At 39.1% G+C, this 22,635-nt stretch overlaps 1 protein-coding gene across 1 annotated transcript; it reads left to right on the top strand.

Annotated features, from left to right (window-relative positions):
• The first annotated feature begins 9,577 nt into the window (after positions 1-9,577).
• SLITRK3 (SLIT and NTRK like family member 3) lies at positions 9,578-12,920 on the top strand. The gene has a single exon (XM_077752235.1). The coding sequence runs from the start codon at positions 9,578-9,580 to the stop codon at positions 12,515-12,517; it is 2,940 nt and encodes a 979-aa protein (XP_077608361.1). The 3' UTR covers positions 12,518-12,920.
• The last annotated feature ends 9,715 nt before the right edge of the window (positions 12,921-22,635 follow it).

The following is a 22,635-nucleotide window of genomic DNA, read 5'->3' as shown; positions in this document are numbered from 1 at the left end:
AATCATAGTCTGAATAACAATTTGGCAAAAGACCGTGAAACTGGGATTTGAATACCACATAATTGGTCAGACTAAGTAAACTTTCAAGTGCCTCTTAAATCTGAGATTCTATGATGTTATAAAATTATTTTCATTCCCTTTTCTCATCATATATTAAAAAAGAAAAACTCCTTTCACTGCTAAAACTTATGGGATTTACCTCTTTCCACTACATATACTACCTATTCATTATTTCTTGATGTATTATTCAACAGTTTAATTCATTTCAACAAAAATATATTTGATTAATTTCCCCTTGATCTTTTAAGAATTTTTTCTCAGTAGTTTTAATCTTAACATCTACAATCTATTAATTCCAAATAATTTTAGAAAATCACTTATAAAGGAAACAATAACTTTCTGTACTTAATCCAGGCTACAAAAAAATTGGAAGCTTTGTTCATATTAGATAAACTCTGGGAGTTCTAAAATAGTCCGCTTAATCTCTGAGATTAAAACATGTGTTTACTTCAAAGATAACCTAAGGTTAGGTGAAAGCTTACGAAGTGCTTCTAAATGTTTTAGTGAAATAAAATAGAAAAGATCAATGTCTAATTGAATACCTTGTAACTACTTCTCTATATTTATAGCTTGTCAGTTACAATGATAATGCAGGTATCACAAATATGTTGATTCACTAAATTTTATAGGATGCTTTCAAAAAAACAAAGTTAACAATTGCTCTGGAACTTATGCAAAATATAGCATCTTCCAAACATGTTTATTCCATGGAGCTAGAGTAAGATTTACACAAAGAAACATTTATTTAAGTATATAATCTTAAGTCTGAGTTATTTAATCTTTTGAATTCTTGCAATGAACACTAACATTTAATTTCTGTTTTATTGTATTTTTATCTGCTTAATTTTTTGTAGGCTAAATTTTCATTTGCAAAATTGTAGTTGTGTGAGTAACTGTGTTTTTGTGTTTTTTTTAAAAATATTTTTACTTATTTCTAGGAGAGAGAGAGACAGCGTGAGCAGGGGAGGGTCAGAGAGAGAGGGAGTCACAGACTGAAACAGGCTCCAGGCTCTGAGCTGGCAGCCAGCACAGAGCCCGATGCGGGGCTCGAACCCACGAACCGCAAGATCATGACCTAAGCGAAAGTCGGACACTTAACCGACTAAGCCACCCAGGCGCCCCGAGTAACTGTGTTTTTAATTGCTTCAAAAGTGGTATCAAAAATTGCTCCAATGATAAAACAATTAGCTTTCTGAGAATTATCAAGAATGTAGTTTGTTCGCCTGAAAACTATTTGGAATGAACAGAGAGAGAGAGAAAGAGAGAGAGAGGGAGAAAAGGGAGGGAGGGAGGAAGGGAGGGAGAGACAGACAGGCTTCATGAATGCTTGTGCAAAAACAAATGAATACAATATATAGATGACTTAGGTATGCCATATATAATCACAAATTACCGCAGAGTTTAGAACTTTCTTGGGTGAATATTCCATCATAAAAGGAGCTCTCTAGTACTACTTAAGTTAGTATTAAATCTTTCAAAATATACTTATTTTATTTAAATCAGAGAGTAAAATATGTCCTATATAAGAAAACTATGACTACTTTTAATTTTATTTTTCTATTTTTAAAAGTTTATTAATTTTTAAAAGAGAGATAGAAAAGGGAAGGGATAGAGAGGGTGGCGGGTGGAGAGAATCCCAAGCAGGCTCTGCACTGCTAGCACAGAGCCCATCATGGGGCTCAAACCCACAAATAGTGAGATCACAACTTAAGATGAAATCAAGAGTCGGACGCTTAACTGACTGAACCACCTAGGCATACCTACTTTAATCATTTTAATACCACTCTGGAAAATTGTAGAATAGTTAAAAGGAAGGTGAGAAATACTTTTGTCCTTGGAACTAAAAATATATATGTCAATCAGCAATATAAACATATTTAATTACATTTTGTATGTTATTTCTACATTCTCCCTTTATCCATTATGCATCACATACAAAGAACACACAGTGTTTTCATGACAGTTCTTCATTTTCACAATATAAATTGATTAAAATAAAGCTATGGACATGTAAATAAATACCTTTGCAAAATGCACTAAAAAATCACAACAAAGAATCACTTGAAGGTCCATCACAATCACTTAGCCCACATTTTAATCTGACCTGATATATTTATGTTGGAAGTACTCACTTTTAACACTGGCAATCCACTAGCTATTCAATCCTCTGTAGCTCCCCAGTACCATCAGACCACACCAACATCTGCTCAGAGTAAATATATTAACACATTCAGGGTGTTTGATCAACAAATAACCTTGAAAATCAAATAAGATGAAAAAAAGCTCCAAAAAGTTAATGAGATTCAGCTATTTCAGGAATGATGTTGCCTGATTTCTTTCAGGGTTACTCTAATACCGTCCAGCCTTGAGGCTCAGGGGCATGTGTGTGATTTCACACTTGCCCACGTAGAATATGGTGTGCCCAGGAGTGATTCTCCTCAAGTTGAGCAACCACCTGAAAAGGCCAGAAACATCTCTATGACTCATCAGCCTACGGATGTAGCTTATCTCTCCTAAATCAGACTGATTTGTTATAGGGATGGCCCTTTTTCACAACCTTTCCTGGATATATCTCTTTAAAACCCAATTTAGAGACCTAGTAAGTGAAAAACCCCAAACAAATGTTTTCTTATCCATGCCTTCACATATCTAAAGTCCACACGGAAGCATTTATTATCCAAAAAATACTGAGGAGGGTGTCAGATCTGGTCCAGCAGATCTGAAAAACTATATTTAAAAGTATAGGTTGTGATATCATGTTGCTTTTGCCACTTTCTAGGTCCCTGGAGATACCCTATTAACCTAAATAGTCTTAAAGAATACTATTGTGGAGAAGAGATTGAAACACTATGTTAGAAAGAAATCTAAATTCACTCAGTGCACAACCAACACACTTGCCATACTGAATTTGGCTAGTATATGTATAAAACCCAAAGAAATCCCACAGGTCCGTAGTTTCCACTATGGCCAGTTCCATCCTCTTCTCTCTTTTAATTAAGGAAATATAGACACTAGACTTGTGGTATAATATGCATATAAGATAGAGTAAAAATGGCATATCATAGTGTGTAGAGAATCCATTAAATCGAAGCTAAAATCATATCTCCAGGCCTGTTTCTCACAGATTTCCATATATGAAAGAGAGTACTCTTTGCAAGGGTTGCATTAGCTCCTTTGAGAGCTTTTGCAAACAGGGTCGAGGCAGTTTATGTTTACAATTATAAACTGGCTACACAACTTTGCTTGTCTTGGACAATTTTGTTCCGTTCACTTCAGTTAGGGATGGCAAGAGATACGAAGATGATTCCTGGGACTAGTTTCTATTCAGTTTGAAAGTTAGTGGAAGATTGCCCTCTCTCCAATCCAGTCGCTGATGAAAGGAATCTATTAAAAAGAACTGCGTTGGTTTACACTGCAGATTGAATGGAGCATTAAATGACTGCATTAGTATGACTGCAGTGGGGGTAATGGTCGCCTCCAGTGGGTATATACTGTTGTAATAATACTCTCACATAGGTGCGATAATTGCTCAAGTGTCCTCATTTAATTTGTCACGAAATGGTATCCAGCATCTCTCCAGCAGATGCCCCCCACACCTCCCCTCACCCTAGTTTTATTTCCTCCCTCTTAGCAAGTGTAAACAGATGAGAAAATATGTGTATTTCCAAAACGTCACCTATGTATCATGAAGCACGGGGGAGGTGCGGGGGGGGGCACTGCAAATCAATTGGAAACAGATTCTAGGAGGCGTTTAGCGATATCGCCCATCAACAGCTCAGATGCTCTTAATTTGTTGACCCCGCCCGAACCCCTTCGGGCCTGGGCTGTAATTTTCCAAACAGCTACCCCTCATTTGCAAATAAAAGTTAAAATCAATCCACAGACACAGAATGCTGACTTCCTGCCACTCAATTTTACAGGGGTTCTCTTTGTAGAGCTGCCAGACTGTGACCGATAAAGGATCGGAGGGGGGCGGGGGTGGAATGAGAGGAGAGAGAGAATGAGAGAGAGAGCATGAGAGAATGAGGGNGATGGGCTGATCTGGGGGCTCCCGAGCGCTTCTCCCTCCGTGCGCGATTTGGGGGCAGCAGCTGATGGATTTGCATTCGGGTTCCAGCCTGGCGTTTCCTGTATTGCCTCCGAAAACCCGACCTGGAGCTCCCAGTTTGGGTGCAGACGTTGGTGAGTAACGTGTAATCCGATTTTAGTTATTTCCTAGGCCATTAAAGTGGCACTTTTAAAGCAGGTCAGTCTTANTCCACACGCCACCCACCCCCACTCCCACCCACCCAAAGGGTCAAGAGCAAAGACACCAGGGGAAGGCAAGGGCTAGTCCCATCTCCCCAGATGGAAGGAGGCCTTGGGCAGGGATTGCACTGAGTGACAACCTTTCAGGAAGCGAGGAAGACCAGGAGAACACCCAGAGACCGAGCCAGGACTCTCGGGCACCGCGAGGCTCGGCGCTGAACCGCGGGCCCCGAGAGGGGAAGTCCGAGAACCCCGTCCTAGGACCATCGAGGGCAGAGAGAACCGCGGTCGTGCGCTCCCGGTCCCTGGCGTCGTCGCGCTCGGTGAGCGCCCGGCTCTCGCACTGGCATGCAGCGACCATTTCCCTGCAAGTCTTCAAGGTGCAAACACTTAAAAGGATTACAAGCGTGATTTGGTGGCCTTTGTGAAAGTTGGTGGACGGAGGGAGAGGAACCGCAAGCCTTCGGCACGATGGATACAATTCAGCCGCGCAGAGAGTTGGCAGCTCCCGCGGGGGAGCCCCTCGGCGCGGGTCTCGGAGAGCTAGAGCGCTCTGCGCGGATAGGTACTCGCCGCCATCCTTTCCTACTTTGCCTAATTGAAACCAGTATTTCTCGCTTGTAGGGCGTGCATCGTAGCACAGAGTTTGGCCTCGGTGGCTTCTGTACGTTCACAGGTGCTAGGGGTTTTGTTGCATTTTTGAACTGGATCATTCAGTTGGAAGGACAATGATAGAAGGGATGGTGTTGGAGGCTCACGTATCCCCAGACCCCTTTTCTGGGGAGGGAAATTGTAAGTAACTCCAACAAATAGGCCAAGTGCAGAGCGAAGGGCCCCTCCCCCAGTGGGTCGCTCGCTCGTGTGGTAAAAAAAGGAAAACGGCTTGGGGTTTTAACCATTTTTCCGTTTCTAAACATACCCCTTGTGCGTTTCGCCTGGAGACAGCAGATTAGAAAAGCGTCTGTAGAAAGCTCAGACCTCTTCGGAAAATGAATGATGCAGCATTTTAATTATTTGTTCTAGGAGAGATCGTTTTGCTTCCATATTGGAATATTTAATCTTAGATATGGAGAGATTAGTGGGCGCGGAGATCGGGCAAAGGGGAGGGGGAGAGAGGATGGGGACACGGGGAGAAAGGGCTTCTTGTCCTCCCCGTGGACAAATGATGCCTGGCGCTCCCGGCAGGAAGCGGGCGACACCGGGGCTTTAGGGCCCTTCATCCCCTAACTTTTGGGGCTCCTCCTATCACTTAGACACGCTATACGGAGATAAAGGAAAGGAAAAGGGTGAAATAGCCTTTAGGACATGAACCAGATCAAGAACTTGAGGGGATGTCGTTAAGGAGAGGACGGAGGACGATTCCAGAGATGGTCATTTACCATCACCGGGAAACTCAGGGAAACCTCTCCGTTACCCATCGATTCCATCCCATCATGGGTTCCGATATGATCCGTGAAAAAGTCACCGCCTCTGCACGTTGGGTACCAAAGGTGGTGTGGGGGGGGGAGGGGGTAGTTTGGCAGCTGGTGAAGGAGATGGGATTGCTCTGGTTCTGAGCTCAGGCTGTTGGTGATGGTCTGCTCGGCGGAGACAGGAGAAATAGAGTGGGTCTGGAATATTAAGGGTGTAGAGTGTTAGAGAATCCTGCCTGCCTGCTTCCTAAGTCTGTGGTCGTGGTTTCCTATCTTAGCTACTCTGGAGCGGTGGACACTTGTGCTGTCATTTTAAATGCAAAAAGTCATGCAAATCTCCTAGTGACTGGCTCTTAAGGAATGTTGCATTAAGTGATTTACATATATTCAGAATGGTGAGAATTGACAACATGAGTTGTGTCTTTTTTTTCTTTAAAGTTTGATTTTGTAAAAAGCGCTTTAAGGGAAAGTGCTCTCTTCCCGCTAACTTTGAGTCCTTGAGCAGTTGAGGTTCAATTCAATTCTTTAGCGACCATAAAGTACCTCCTTTCCCCAGGAGTTGCTTACAGTATTGATGTGGGGGGGGGGGTTGGACAGGGCAATCGATGCCACATAGTTCTCACTAACTAGACATGTTTGCTGCACACTTGCCTCTCTTCAGTTTCCCCACTAAGCTGCATTTCCTCCTAGCAGGTAGTTCTGTAGAACTGTCAGTTGAGCTTTCTTAGAAGGTTCCTATGATCTGATGGCCCCTCTTCACTGCAATGCCTTTGCTCAATCACCCCCACCCTCACGACTCCTTATCTTCCTCTTTCCCAAAATATCACCGAGAAACATTTGGACCAAAAACGGCGTTGGGGGGGGGGGGTGCGGGGAGGAGAGGAATGAGGAGGGCCAAGGAAAAATAAAATAGAATTAGAAAAAAATCTAGACCCTGAAATGCTGCCCCCTATCCCCGCGAGGTCTTTCCCAGTGGAAGAAAGTGAAATGTGCCATTGTTACCAAGTGGTCTGCGTTGGCTTGTCTCTGTTTTTAAAAAGGTGGAAGCAAACACATGGCTGTTGAATCCAGGGGAAATCGAAGGCTTTGAGCTGCAGCACAACAAAAGGATTCCTGGTGCAAAGAGATCGAAGCAAAATGCAGGAGAAACTCAGTCCAAGTCACTCAGGCTGCCTGAGCTCTTATTCGGGACACCTAAGCAGAATCAGCTAGAGCCAGCTCTTCTCCTCTGGGGACCTGAATTCCCTTTTATCCCTGTCTTTGGAAGGGGAATGTCTGTGCTATGAAAAGGATAATTCCAAAGGATAATCTTACTTTTCAACCTGTCTACACTAGAGAGATGAGCTTTGGAAACTAGAAGAGCAAACCAGTCAGATGATTTCCTTGAGAGTTAAAAATAATAATAATAATAAACAGAAGGGGGAAAATGCCTACACCCCTCCCCCCTCCCCACCAGAGGAATGTTTCCTTTAGCTTGGCCTTTGCTTCCCTGTTTCTTATTTTGACAATTTGTTAAGTTGACCACTTCACTTATTTTCTTGCCCCTTAAACACACACGTGCGCGCGCGCGCACACACACACACACACACACTCACACACACACACTATAGTCAGGGCTTCCTAGTGCTCGCTCCCGACCCCAAGCTAGCGCGTTCCCCTTCTTGGAGCTTATTTTCGTGACGTGGAAAGCAGGATCCAGGGTTACAGCACATATTAAAAAAAAAAAAAAAAAAAAGCCAGCACAAGAGAAGACCGAGATTCTGCACTGGGATTGAGCCTGCCTTCCTGCCTCCCTCCCGCCCTTCCTCCCAGTGCCCAATGATGTGCTGCCGGTACCCAGAGAGAGCAGCCACGGCGACGGCGGTGGCGGCGGCGGCGAAGCTGGAAGCCTGCAGCAGCCCCTTCTCCTCCCTCCTCTATTGAGTGTGCCAAGCGGCAGTTCTGCATCCTAAAGAAGCCCATTGAAAGGCCCATTGCATTCCCAGCACGTCTCAAGCTTGCTGCCTGTATTTTTTCTCTTCGTCTCCCCCACCCACCCCCTCTATCCCCCTTTGCTTCAGCTTCAGCAAAAGGAAGGGAGGGAGAGAGAATCCTTAAACTCAAGCTTTTTTTTTTCTCCTTCCTATGTTCAATACTTAAAAAAAAAATCTCCTGCAAAATAGGTAAGTCAAAGACATCTGGAGCCTTTCTTACCTAAATCTCAGGGACCTCAGAAACAAGAAAAACATTTTAGAATGGTGAAGAAATAACTTAAGTAGATTTTAATATTTTATAAGGGAGACAGGGAAGACTAACTGATACTGCAATGTAGCCTCATCTGCTTTCTGTCTCTCTCTCTCTTTTTTTCATTTAATTGTTTCTAAAAATTGAGTATTGCATGCCTGAGGCAGATTTCTCTTTGCTTTCTCATGGGTCTTCCTTTCCTTACAGCTGTGTACATTATATGCAAGTTGAATGTGAAGATTTATTCTTTTCACTCTCCCTGTAAATTATATCATTGTTGTTTTCAGAAGGTTGGCAAAATATATCCTTAATCTATGCATCTTATGTGTGGAGAGAAAATGTATGCTAAAATTTTGGGTTTATTTTTATTGATTAAAAATAATTATTCAATTTTGATTGATATTTCAGTGACTCAGAAAGGGGAACCTAATAAAACTTCATTAATATAATTTATTTAGGTATGCATTTTCATATACTGATGATATAAGACAAGGAAAGAGAGCCATAGAGGAAGGAAGGCTCTGTATTATTAGAATAGTACACAGTATTTGTTTCTTCTGATTGGAAAAGAATGATGTCTTTGAAATGTATTTTATGTGATAGATCAATTATCAGCAGGTAAGAATTGAGGTTTCCACCCTTTTTTTGGTTTTAACTACCCAACTGTCTTCTAACCAGCCACCTGCCGTTCCAGCTTTTCACAGGGTTCTTCAGTTGATTTTGAAGGCACAGTTACACATTCCAAACTAAGCTCTGCAAGTGTTTTAAATACAGACACTCCCAGGCTCAGCATCCTTTAGCTGTCATTATCTTTAACTCTGACGACTGCATGCACCCCTTCTTCAGAAAGGCTAATCACTCCTAAATGGTTTAAATAGCCAAATGATACACGCATGTAGAAATTATTTAATTAAAGGAGATGTTAAAAATCTGTGCTTGGGCAAAAGGGGGGGGGATAGTGTGATACTGAGCATTCACTGTAATTAAGTACACTGTGATCATCTCTTAAGAGAAATCTTAAGTTTTCCTGAGATACCCAACATGTTATACATCTCAACATCTGATATTGGGCAATAGGCTCATACTTTATCACACTCTAACCTAATAAATTTGTGGTATGCCATAGCTTTTTATGAGTAGAAGCCTACAGTTTAAAGAATAGTTATTTCCCATCAGAATCCCAATCGGTTCTATAATGGGCACCTCTGAAATCAAGGTGAATTTTAACAGGCAAACAGGTGTGATGGGCAAATTACTGCCATTATTACTCAATCTGCCTATATCTAAAATACATCACTGTATACCAGTCCCTTGATTGCTATAAGAGGCAATGAAGGCTGCTGTTGTTTGTATGATATGCCCTTTACCAAGTATGGCTTGGTTCAGGAAAATGCATGGCACAATGCTTGGCATTGCATCACTGCATGGCACAATAGTTCAAAGTCACCCAAGTTTAAGTACAGGAAATGTTAAGCAGGTTGACATCATTTTGAGTGTCAGTTCAACAACTGCTAAAGTTTTGTATCACTCTTTAAAAAGCCCCAAATGTAGGAGTCAATTAGAATAGTGCATACGAGTAAAGGCTAAAATCTGCATCTTTATTTCTGTTGCAGTTTTGTAATCAACTACGAACGATGAAATCTTCCATAGCTGAGATGCTTCACAGAGGGAGGATGTTGTGGATAATTCTTCTAAGCACAATTGCTCTAGGATGGACTACCCCGATTCCCCTGATAGAGGACTCAGAGGAAATAGATGAGCCCTGTTTTGATCCATGCTACTGTGAAGTTAAAGAAAGCCTTTTTCATATACATTGTGACAGTAAAGGATTTACAAATATTAGTCAGATCACTGAGTTCTGGTCAAGACCTTTTAAACTGTATCTGCAAAGGAATTCAATGAGGAAATTGTACACCAACAGCTTTCTTCATTTAAATAATGCTGTGTCCATTAACCTTGGGAACAATGCATTGCAGGACATTCAATCGGGAGCTTTCAATGGTCTTAAGATCTTAAAGAGGTTATATCTACATGAGAACAAACTAGACATCTTCAGAAATGACACCTTCCTTGGCTTGGAAAGTCTGGAATATCTGCAGGCAGATTACAATGTCATTAAACGTATTGAGAGTGGGGCATTTCGGAACCTAAGTAAATTGAGAGTTCTGATTTTAAATGATAATCTCATCCCCATGCTTCCAACCAACTTATTTAAGGCTGTCTCCTTAACCCATTTGGACCTACGTGGAAATAGGTTAAAGGTTCTTTTTTACCGCGGAATGCTAGACCACATTGGCAGAAGCCTGATGGAGCTCCAGCTGGAAGAAAATCCCTGGAACTGTACATGTGAGATAGTCCAACTGAAGAGTTGGCTGGAACGCATTCCTTATACTGCCCTGGTGGGAGACATCACCTGTGAGACCCCCTTCCATTTCCATGGAAAGGACCTGCGAGAAATCAGGAAGACAGAACTCTGTCCTTTGTTGTCTGACTCTGAGGTGGAGGCTAGTTTGGGGATTCCCCACTTGTCATCAAGCAAGGAGAATGCATGGCCGACTAAGCCTTCCTCAATGTTGTCCTCTGTCCATTTCACTGCTTCTTCTGTTGAATATAAGTCCTCAAATAAACAGCCCAAACCCACCAAACAGCCCCGAACACCAAGGCCACCCTCTACATCCCAAGCTTTATACCCTGGTCCAAACCAACCTCCCATTGCTCCTTACCAGACCAGACCACCCATTCCCATTATATGTCCTACTGGGTGTACCTGTAATTTGCACATCAACGACCTTGGCTTGACTGTCAACTGCAAAGAGCGAGGATTTAATAACATTTCTGAACTTCTTCCAAGGCCACTGAACGCCAAGAAACTTTACCTGAGCAGCAATCTGATTCAGAAAATATACCGCTCTGATTTTTGGAATTTCTCTTCCTTGGATCTCTTGCATCTGGGGAACAATCGTATTTCTTATGTCCAGGATGGGGCCTTCATCAACCTGCCCAACCTAAAGAGCCTCTTTCTCAATGGCAATGATATTGAGAAGCTGACACCAGGCATGTTCCGAGGCCTACAGAGTTTACACTACCTGTACTTTGAGTTCAATGTCATCCGAGAAATCCAGCCTGCAGCCTTCAGCCTCATGCCCAACTTGAAGCTGCTGTTCCTCAACAATAACTTGCTGAGGACCCTCCCAACAGATGCCTTTGCAGGCACATCCCTGGCCCGACTCAACCTGAGAAAGAACTACTTCCTCTACCTTCCTGTGGCTGGTGTCCTAGAACACTTGAATGCCATTGTCCAGATAGACCTCAACGAGAATCCTTGGGACTGTACCTGTGACCTGGTCCCGTTCAAACAGTGGATTGAAACCATCAGCTCCGTCAGCGTGGTGGGTGATGTGCTTTGCAGGAGCCCTGAGAACCTCACCCACCGTGACGTGCGCACTATTGAGCTGGAAGTTCTCTGCCCAGAGATGCTGCATGTCGCACCAGCTGGAGCATCCCCAGCCCAGCCTGGAGATTCTCACCTTGCTGGGGGGCCAACGAGCGCATCACCTTATGAGTTCTCTCCCCCCGGGGGCCCTGTGCCACTTTCTGTGCTGATTCTTAGCCTGCTGGTTCTGTTTTTTTCAGCAGTCTTTGTTGCTGCAGGCCTCTTTGCCTACGTGCTCCGACGGCGCCGGAAGAAGCTGCCCTTTAGAAGCAAGCGACAAGAAGGTGTGGACCTTACGGGCATCCAGATGCAATGCCACCGGCTTTTCGAGGATGGTGGAGGTGGTGGAGGTGGAAGTGGAGGTGGGGGCCGACCAACTCTTTCGTCCCCAGAGAAGGCCCCTCCTGTGGGCCATGTATACGAGTACATCCCCCATCCAGTTACCCAGATGTGCAACAACCCCATCTATAAGCCTCGTGAGGAGGAGGAGGTGGCTGTTTCATCAGTCCAGGAGGCAGGGAGTGCAGAACGAGGGGGTCCTGGGACACAGCCACCAGGAATAGGTGAGGTTCTCCTAGGAAGTGACCAGTTCACTGAAACACCCAAGGAGAACCACAGCAACTACCGGACCTTGCTGGAAAAAGAAAAGGAGTGGGCCCTGGCAGTGTCCAGTTCCCAGCTCAACACCATAGTGACGGTGAATCATCATCACCCTCACCCTCACCACCCAGCAGTTGCTGGGGTTTCTGGGGTAGTTGCGGGAACTGGGGGAGACTTGGCTGGGTTCCGCCACCATGAGAAGAATGGTGGGGTGGTGCTGTTTCCTCCTGGGGGAGGCTGTGGCGGTGGCAGTATGCTACTAGACCGAGAGAGGCCACAGCCAGCCCCCTGCACAGTGGGATTCGTGGATTGTCTCTATGGCACAGTGCCCAAATTAAAGGAACTGCACGTCCACCCTCCTGGCATGCAATATCCAGACTTACAGCAGGACGCCAGGCTCAAAGAAACCCTTCTCTTCTCGGCTGGAAAGGGCTTCACAGACCACCAAACCCAAAAAAGTGATTACCTCGAGTTAAGGGCCAAACTTCAAACCAAGCCGGATTACCTCGAAGTCCTGGAGAAGACAACATATAGGTTCTAACGAGAAAAGAAAAATAAATTAGTGTTTTTTTTTCAAAAGAAAAGGAAAATAAAAGAAATATATCCCTTGCTTCCTTTACACTTGTCCCAATAACTCCATTCTCACAAACTTCCCTGCCCTGAACAGAACTGAAACCGCATGATAACTAGAAAATACAGATGTATGCTCTCCCCTCTCAGATGTGATTTGGAGGAAGGGCCATACTCAGATCATTAATCAATGAAGTGCCTTCGCAGACTTTTGCCAGCAAATGTTATCATTATTTTTTTATACTGAAACTTGAGACTTTGACTGTGCCATGTATAAGGTATATTGCGGATCATTGTATTGATCCTAATTAAGTAAACTTCAACGTGTCTTTTTATTTTCAGTATTTTTTTTTTTTTAGTTGTAGTTTTGTTTGACGGGGGGGGGGGAACAAACTGACATTTGTGGCTTTCTTTCCTCTTCCCATCATGGCACAGATTGTACATGTATTAACAATGCAGTTTGCTGCATGCCTGGAAACTGCAAGACGGGGAGGGAGGGGGCGGGTCTTGCTCGAATGTTCTCACCCACTCTTTTCTCTGTCACAACCACACCCACATGCAAATCACACATCGCTACACACGGTTAGGTCCCTAAACCTGCAGCCTCCTCCTTCTGGTGCAGGTACATATACATGCAAATATATACACCTGCGCGTGTGCGTGCAGGCGCGCGCGCATACACACACATGCACACGCACACACACACATGCACACCATTCCCTTTCAACCCAATCTAATTTGTTCGGGTTTGATCCATTCCTCTCCTCTTCATAGCTTCATCTTCCCTTCACCCTAGTGTACAGCTCTCTCCTGCCACCCGGGGAAAAGTCATATTCTGGGTTGGATCCTAAAGAAGTGGAGGCCTGGTTTAACAGCAGGAGGCATATACCTAGGGATGAACACCCTCTTTGTGACACTTCATCCTGATGCCAAGAGTTTTTGGAGAACATCTGCACTTTCTTATATATATANTCACTAACAGCTTTGTAAAAAGCACTTTTAATGTTTTCTCTCACACACAAAGATTCAAAAGAAATGTGCATATATTTATTCTGTAATTTCAGTGATTATAAATTGTAAAGGTAATGTTTAATCATTGTATAGTGATTATGCGTCTGGTATAGCTTTCCTAATAAAAAGTTTTTGAAAAACATAATACATTATATATAGAGGATACCAAGCTTGAACCTGGAACTTCAGCTATGCCATGCCTTTTGTGCTCCCACTTTTTGAATCTTTCTTTTACTTGTTATACAGAAAGCTAGTTTATTAACAAGTTTGATGCACTGTGATGTCGATAAATCTTATAACCCACTACTCCCATCATATACCAGGAAACAGTTGGGACTTAAAAAAATCTGATTTCTAGAGTTCACTTTTTTTTCCTCTTGGATTATGGATCTCAAACTCAGTATCCCAGTGACGCACAGGTTTTCTCAGGCAGGTTGTGATTGGGACAAAATAGAGTAGCTAGATTGCTAAGAAGTACAGGATTGTTATAGAGGAAGTAATTAACGATCCAGGCACCTTAAGATAGTAAATGACATAAAGAAAAAGGAAAGTGAAATTGCTGTTCTTTTAAAAAACATGCACGAGAATATCTCTCTCTCTCTCTCACACACACACACAATCAAAACCTGAGGCCTTGCAGCCAATTTGACTGTCAGAATGCTGTTATCTGTACAAGTTGTCACTGCTACATTTAATTACTTGTTTTTTTCAGCCACTACTGCAACTGGCCCCAGTCTTGCTTGAACTAAGACAGAAGATACTGAATGAGTTTTTCTTTCTGTATGATATTATACGGATGTTTAAAATTAATCTCACAATCATCCAAGTTATTATCCATTTACATGTGAGCAAAACCAAAGAAAATTGGATTTTTAAGGTGCCAGTATCTTGTTTGTGGAGGAAACTAAACTGATACAAAGAAACCTGAGCTTTGAGGCAGGCATTTATCTCATTGTGCCAGTAGAGGGCAGCAGAGCTCCAGAGATTCACAGACCCTGTTGTTGCAGAATTGCGCAGCAAGGCCAGTATTCTCTGTTAGTTTTCTCAAGCTACTCTTAGTAGAAATTATCATTATGTGTTGAATGTAATTCAATACAAGTCACTAATGCCTTACATCACTTTGTTTTTTCCATTAAAAAGACCAGCAGCTTCTAAAGCTGTGTGACTAATATAAAAACTAAGGCATTGTACTTAAAAAAAAAAGCCCCATGAATGTCTAGAAAAACATGTTTATGTACCTCTTGGTAAGTTTATATGAGTATCAACACAGGTATGCCTAAAAATAAAATTAAACACACACACACACACGCACACACACACACACACCCCAATACAAAAATGCAACTTTTCAGGACTGCCTTGCATTTGGCACATTGTACCTAAAACTTCTGTCTTCCATTGTTACTGTAGATGAAGGAAAACATGATTCACTATTTCTCTACATACAATATTATAGCTTTCCTTATGCAAGAGGATCGCTTCTACAGTTAATTAGGTGTCATTCTCCTTTTTCGGTTTATGCGCCTCTTCTTTTTACTTTCCAATAACTTAGCTTTTTCATACTTATCTCATTTTCCTTGTTCTTTCTAATCATCTTTCCCTCCTTTGAACCCTTTTTTTTTAAGCACAGAAAGTCAGGGTTTTAAACACCTTTAAGTATTTTAAAACCTTATCTATGGAATCCCTCTAAATTAGTGATTTATCATGTCCCCATTCCTCCTAATAAAATACTTTGGTGAATGGTGAAAGCATGTGCATATTAAAACATTCAAAATGCAAAGCTAGATATTTCTGACAGTGATCATTTCTTTCATAACCATGCATACGTTCATAATATGGCATAATATACAAATCAGGTTAAAGTACAATCCCTAATGATCCTGGTGCTTTTGACATTTGAAAAATATGTGTCCATAAACCGTATCAAATTAAAATATAAATCGATAATTATGTTTATATTTTATTTATTAAATACAGAAAGTAAGGCTGTCTTATCTTAAATACAGGTAGTAATTTTACTCTTGAATGAGGAATAAATTTTATGTAGTGAAAACAAATTTATATGAGAACAGAATTTTGTATTCAAGGGAGATAAACTTTTGCTTCCATGGAGTTTTCTACCCCCTTCGCTAGGCTGCTTACTTTAGCTGTGTATTAGAATTACTAAAGTTAGATTTAATTTATAATACCAGACATGTTTTCATAAAGTACCATGGGTATTAATACAGGTACTATGATTAGGATTTGTTCCATATTTTTGCTGTAGTAAATTATTATTTTTGAGAAAATGATTGCTAATTTACTTCATAGCAGTGGTCAATTAGGCTGAAACAGACCAAGATCTGAAAGATATTTGCTATTTATTCACTGCTACTTTATTACAAATTATAGTAATAATATTTGAAATTAATAAAATGTATTTAATGTCCCTTTGCTACAAGATGGTTAGTGGAAAATAGTTGAAAGTGAAATATAGTATGACTCAGTAATAGTTATAACATTATCATATACAGTATTATTTACATGGATGCGTCTATGTTTTTATTTTAAAAGGTACATTATTTCCTCCAATTGCAGAACACTAAAAACAACATATATATATGTATATATATATGTTTATATATATATGGATGATGAATACCATATTTCAAATAAAAATTTACAGAGAGATCACAAGGAAAGTTTAATGACTGAGCTTTTGAAAATTTGGGTTTTTTTCCTCTCAACTAAGAATGTTAAGTTTAAACCCATGATATCTCAGAAGAATATCTGGGCTTAGCACTATGAAAATTAATAATGCAATTGCATAACATAAAGAATTTTCTTTAACTACTGTGACATATTATTTTGATTCACCTAGTGTAAATCCATTGTTCACACAGTCTTATCCTTTTGGAATTATGTTGACTGAGCCAATAAATGTTACAAAACAGATATAACAAAGGAAACATTAATGAAATGCTTTACAAAATGTGAGACATATGACTATAACAAGTCAAGATAATATGAGAGGAAATGATAAAAAAGGTAACTTCATCTTGAATTTAGTTTAATTTGAACTTAGACATTTATACTTAGCTCAAAATCCTCAACTGAAAATTCAGGTGAATAGATTATAAATAACTAACACTAATTTCACCATATAAGTGTTCAGTTTAATAATATACTATAGGCCTTTTAAAAGTAATAGGAGCAATAACACGTGTAATTGGGAAATCATGTGTATACGTGTGTGTGTATAACTATTATACATGTATATACACTATATGTACATGCATATAGTTTATATATGCTGAATTATATTTACATGTAAATTATGCACTTTTTCTCACATGTATAACAATTTCAGTTTTATGCATTTATTTCTTTGCTTCTGTCTAGCTAATGTCCAAGTGAAGATGGATGAAACCATGGGTCTTCCCTTCAGAAATACTCACATGTAAAAAGTAACACTGTAATTAATATTTCTGAATTTAAAAGTTCTTTTATCTTTCAATTTGTTTCCTTTTATTATTTAGGTCACAGGGGACAAACCTCAGTGAAATTGTGATTTATTTTAAGTCTCAACCATAAAAAACCTAATCTTTTATAAATATGCAACACAAGTCAAATAAAAAATAAGTGCTCCTTTTCCTTTTTCTATTTCTAGAATAAATCTAACAAGTGAAAATAATTTCAGTAGCATTATTAATTTGACAAGACCTTTGTCCTGAAAAAGTGAAATCTGAAAAGTAAATATAAGAGATGTAAAGGTCTTGTTTAAGACATTCATTATCCTATTTACTTCTTTTAAATATGATCCTTTATTTAAAATGTACAATAGTAGCAATAATAATTAATAGAGATAACCAATTTTAGTATGCTTTTCTGAAATCGAAACTGAAGGAGACGATTTCTCCTATCAGGAAAGGTGTATACCAGGGGTTACTGGTTGTGAAGAGGGAATAGTTTGGGTAGATTTTTAAATTCTGAAATATTTGCTCCTGATAATATACATACTTTTGAAAATATGTATCATTTCTTCTCCTTGCACTGATATAGATGATTTTTCATATAATTTTAAAATTCTAATAGAACAGAATACTTGTGGTAAACATTAAAGACATATAGCCACAGAGGCATTATAATAAATTTATGGTTGACACAACCCCATATCATCTTTAACATTAAAACACAGATGAAAAAAGGATGCTTTCCTCATTACCATCCAGTAACAAAAAGGCCCAGCATATCCAGTTAACTATTCCTTTAGTATATTCAGTCTATCCCCTTGTTTATTAGAGTAGTGAATTGATAGTCTGTAGTATATTAAATTGTATCAAAATCAATTTCATCAAAAATATAATCACAAGTAAAAAATTAATAACTTATTTTTTAAGTTTATTTCTTTTGAGACAGACAAAGAGCATGTGAGTGGGATGGGAGGTGGGGGATGAGGCGGAGAGAGTCTCAAACAGGCTCTGTGCTATCAGTGTGGAACCTGATGCAGGGCTCCAAACTCTTGAACTGTGGGATCATGACCTGAATCGAAATAGTCAAAGGCTCAAACGACTGAGCCACCCAGGCGCCCCTGAGTAATTTATTTTAATTCAATTATAACAGTTAGCAGGTTGTTTGCTTGATGATGGCAGGTACCACATTACCAATACTGCATTATATGTCAATATAGGGCTTTTATGCTATTGATACATTTTACTACATTTAGGCTTGTAGTTTATTTGGATGATGGAACACGATATATGACTTTTATAGTATTTAAAACAAGAGCATAAGTTACCTGCTGTGGGGGTGGTAAAGTTAGCTCTTTTGAAAAAGGATGCCAAAACAAAGATGTCATCTGATGATGTGCAGAGACAAAAAGAACTTCTCTTCTTCTTGGCCCTTCACTATTCCTGACAGCTCTGCTTCCACTTCTGTTTCTGACTCAGTACCAAGATATTCTTGTGACTAAGGGCACATTCATTGAGCTCAAATTAGGTGCCAAGGCAAGATCAGGGATGGATGAGAGTCCTTGCACCCAATGACAAAATGTCCAATTCACTTCTCTATGTACCTAAGCTGAGAAAATAATTTAATGCATCTCTCTTCATTGTGAGATCATTTATAAGTCTGGTGAAAAAAGAACCTGTAAAACTAGAACTACTTCTGGAAATCAAGAGACCATCAGTAAATGCTTTAAAAATATGGAACCTATCTTTAAAATCTCAAAACATTGATTTTTCCACCTTTGAAATCCCTCTGTCTTTGCCATGGCATACAAATTATTAGTTCAGTAATGAAAATTAAGATACAAGTGTAAAATATTTGTATTAACAGGTTCCACCTATTATTGGAACCCACATACTTTCAATGGTTTTTCCTTATTTATAGTATAAACTTTCTGACTATTCAGCTATTGTTGCTTGAAATTCTAAGGCTCTCCCTCCCCCCTACAGAATTCTGGTATTTATCTTAAAATGTCTTTTTATATTTTTTATTTATTTCTTTTTGGTCTGTGGTAACTAACTTTATAATAAAAAACAAGTCTGTCAATATGTAAACTATTAACCGTATACTGTAATTGGAAAAACAGAAAAAGAAACCCTTAAGGTCTACCTAAATTGGACATTTTATATGTATTAAATTGAATTGGGATTTTTTTCCCCTACTTGTGCTCTTCTTCACTTGATTTGGATTCAAAAGTGAAATCTGTTCCTTTTTCTAATGAACAGCTCATTAGATGCTTTACTTTTCTAGCCAGCAGTAGAAGGGAGGTGGGGGCTGGGAACAAAAAATGTTAACAGGTATAAGTAACCTGTCTGTGGAATAACTAGATATGAATCGCTCACTTTGCCTTCAGAAAATCTTCCTCAACAAGAAAAACAGTGAAAGAGAAGGGGAAAAATAAAAAATGCTCTCCCTTTCTGAAGACTATTGATTAAAGGCTTAATGGAGGAAGTTTAAACATTCACTTTTGGTATTCTACATTTGGAAGGGTTTATATTCCAAATAGATTCACTATGTCTTTCACTAAGCCACTTCAACTGTCATCTTTAACATAATCATTGAACATGAAATCAAACATTAACATCAAAGTAACTAAACCAGCTATAATTAAAAGTAATTCTATTGCAAAAGAAATCACTAGGATAAACTGAGGTGACAATGTATTTTAAAACATTTAGCTTAATTCATGGTATGGGTATGGCTGTGTAAAGGGAATTATGAAGTCTTCTTTTTCTTTTTTAAAAATTGGTAGTTTTTCCTATACAAATAAGAAGTCCTTATGAGCCCTTAGTTTTTTGTTTTATTTTTGTTTTTGTTTTTTTGTGCCACAGTAACATAACTTTCTCCTGAGCCCCATACCAGAATTCATTTTAGGAACACAATCCAATTATTAATATTTAAGAAAACTTAATTATTTATTAAAAATTCACTGTAATTTATAATCTAATATATCCCTGAACTATGACTATTCCAGAGCCAAACATATGTAATTTGAAATATTTTTTATTACGTGTATATTGTTCTCCTTTGTGCTTATGATTTGCAGTTTAGTAGTATAAATGATACTGAAATTACTCCTTAATTTAGATTATATGCCCTTCTCTCTTTATAAATGTGGATATGTGATAGCTGAACACTGCTTAATTCTGTAGATAGATAGATAGATGATAGATAGATGATAGATAGATAGATAGATAGATAGATAGATAGATAGAGGGATTTATTTACTGACACCTTTATCAAATAAGTGACAGTTTGCATAATGCAGTACTGCTCAGATTAAGCTTTAAAAATATTTAAATTCAAGGGTCAAAATGGAATAAAAGACAGTATAAAATGCTGAACAATATCTAGATTATAGCCCCTAATGTTTTATTCTTAAATGAACCAGGCTTGAGTTTGACAATAAATCACCTCTCATCCCATGTTAATGGCTATCCAGTTCTGAGATACTACATCCACTACTTCTACTCTATTTCAAAAAAATTAGTAAGCATTTCTATAAAGCTTTGTGTCTTAAAAAACGGAGGGCAGAGATACTGATTCTGAAGAACTTTTCTGAAAAACTTTTCTCTGCCTATCCTAACTGTCACAAGCCCAGCATCACTCTTACTTCCCCTGCAAGGGATATCACACAATTATGTAAAGAAATGTTGCAAACAAAATGAAGAGAGAAGACAATGTGTAGTCAGAAAAAGTGCCTGATGTAATTCTGATATGCCCATTGAACCACCATTCTGAGAACTCAGCAAGTTCTCAGCAAATATCTTCAGTTACAATCAAGCAAATAATCTTTTAGTATACGCCGTTTGCTAATTCTCATATTTGCACCAATTATTGTGGTCATTCTTTTATTTGCTGAAAATACACATCTCTCATGGGCATCAAAATTAGGTTTCAAATGTCCTCATCCAGTAGGACTTTACTGATACAGTAACCAAATTTTGAATATTCTCTCAGTTACTTATGCACACTGTTTACTCTATGATGATTTGGGTATGTTGGAATATTTTATCCTAAGTGTCCTTCAGTCACTTTGCCTGTCTGTGCCAAGAATTTGGCTTTTCAATTATATTGTAAGCACTTGAGAACACAGACGCTCTTCAAGGTCTTTTGTAGTACAGTGTCTAGGACCATATTTTTGCACAGCTATGGAAAATATATTGTGATCAAACTTCTGTGTTTCATGGATCTTACCTTACTTCTAGAATAGCCACATTACTACTACTTTTCTTCCCATTATTTCTAACACACAGCCTTAATAACACTAGATTTTTTTTTGACTGAATGAACAGAGTTTTAAAATATGTATGGCCTATGCATTCTTGCAGAAGTTGAAAGAAATGATTTCGAGATGGAGGAGTCTGGAGTGCAGGAGGTGGCAAGAAATGTGAGAGCACGACAACAGTAGTCACTTCTATTTACTTTCCTTGGATTTTTTATTGATAAGATACACATTGACCTTAAAGAAATAAGATTGAGGAAAATGAGTAGAATATGTATATCTCTGAGGAAAAATTGATAGAAAGAAAGAGAAATAGAGAGGAGGGAGGGAGAGAGAGAAAGGGAGAAAGGGAGGGAGGGAGAGGGAGGGAAGGAAGGAAGGGAGGAAGGAAGGAAGGAAGGAAGGGGAAAAAAGAACATTAAAGGAAGAATTACAAAATTTGGTGTAATCTTCCTCACTGGGGGCCAAAGCAGTGAAAGGAGCACGCCCAGTAGTAAGTGTAGATGCAGTATTAATAAAGCTTGTGCTCAGTTGTTTAAACATTTACAAATAAGAGCAATAATTTAGTAGGCTTGGTTGATTACTCTATGTTAAAATTGCTTGACTGAATGAAAGTACTACCACTTTAGTGAAAACTCTACTGGAATGTTAATCAAGCTAAGAGTATTAAACAGGGCATACATACAAGTATTACATGTACCACCTTCATTTAGAGAGATAAGCAACTTAGAACTATGACAGCCAAATGTACAAGATTTTCACAGAGTGGCAGGATATGACTAGCTCCATTCCTACAGGTTAGACTCTGATCTTGTGGACAAACATGATGTAAAATTAGATGATGAGAAAAGAATTGCAAGGATGATCATATCAATGAATACACAAAATAGATTTCTACTTTGAAAGATCCAAATTATAATGAGCACATTTTCACTTAGATGATGTGAGATTTTAACAAGAGAAGAAAAATCATGTGTTCTTATTAACGTTTGAATCTTGAAATGCTACTATAATCATATTCTCCTCTGTTTATAGTAAAGTCATCAATGAGAATTTAATTGATGGTAAATTTAGCCTAATCAGAAACATTTGAGGCAATTTCAGACACATACATTTTTTAAAATAAACTATGAGCATCTATTTTATTTATTTTCATTAAAGTTATAGATTTTGATATGAAAATTCAGTCCTTTTTAGGTATCTGAAATCTTGCCATTGTTGTGCTACATCTTAGCTCTCTTGGATGTCTAACTTGTGTTAAAATTGTATATTCTCATTGACATTTTATGTTGTCTTTGAAATATACTTGTGTCTGAATTCTAATAATTAGAGATAAAATGATCACAAAATGTACATTTACATCTTTT

This window comes from Crocuta crocuta, unplaced genomic scaffold (assembly GCF_008692635.1).
Source record: "Crocuta crocuta isolate KB4526 unplaced genomic scaffold, BGI_CrCroc_1.0 scaffold21, whole genome shotgun sequence".
NCBI lineage: Eukaryota > Metazoa > Chordata > Mammalia > Carnivora > Hyaenidae > Crocuta > Crocuta crocuta.
This window is presented reverse-complemented; position numbering and strand designations above follow the sequence as displayed.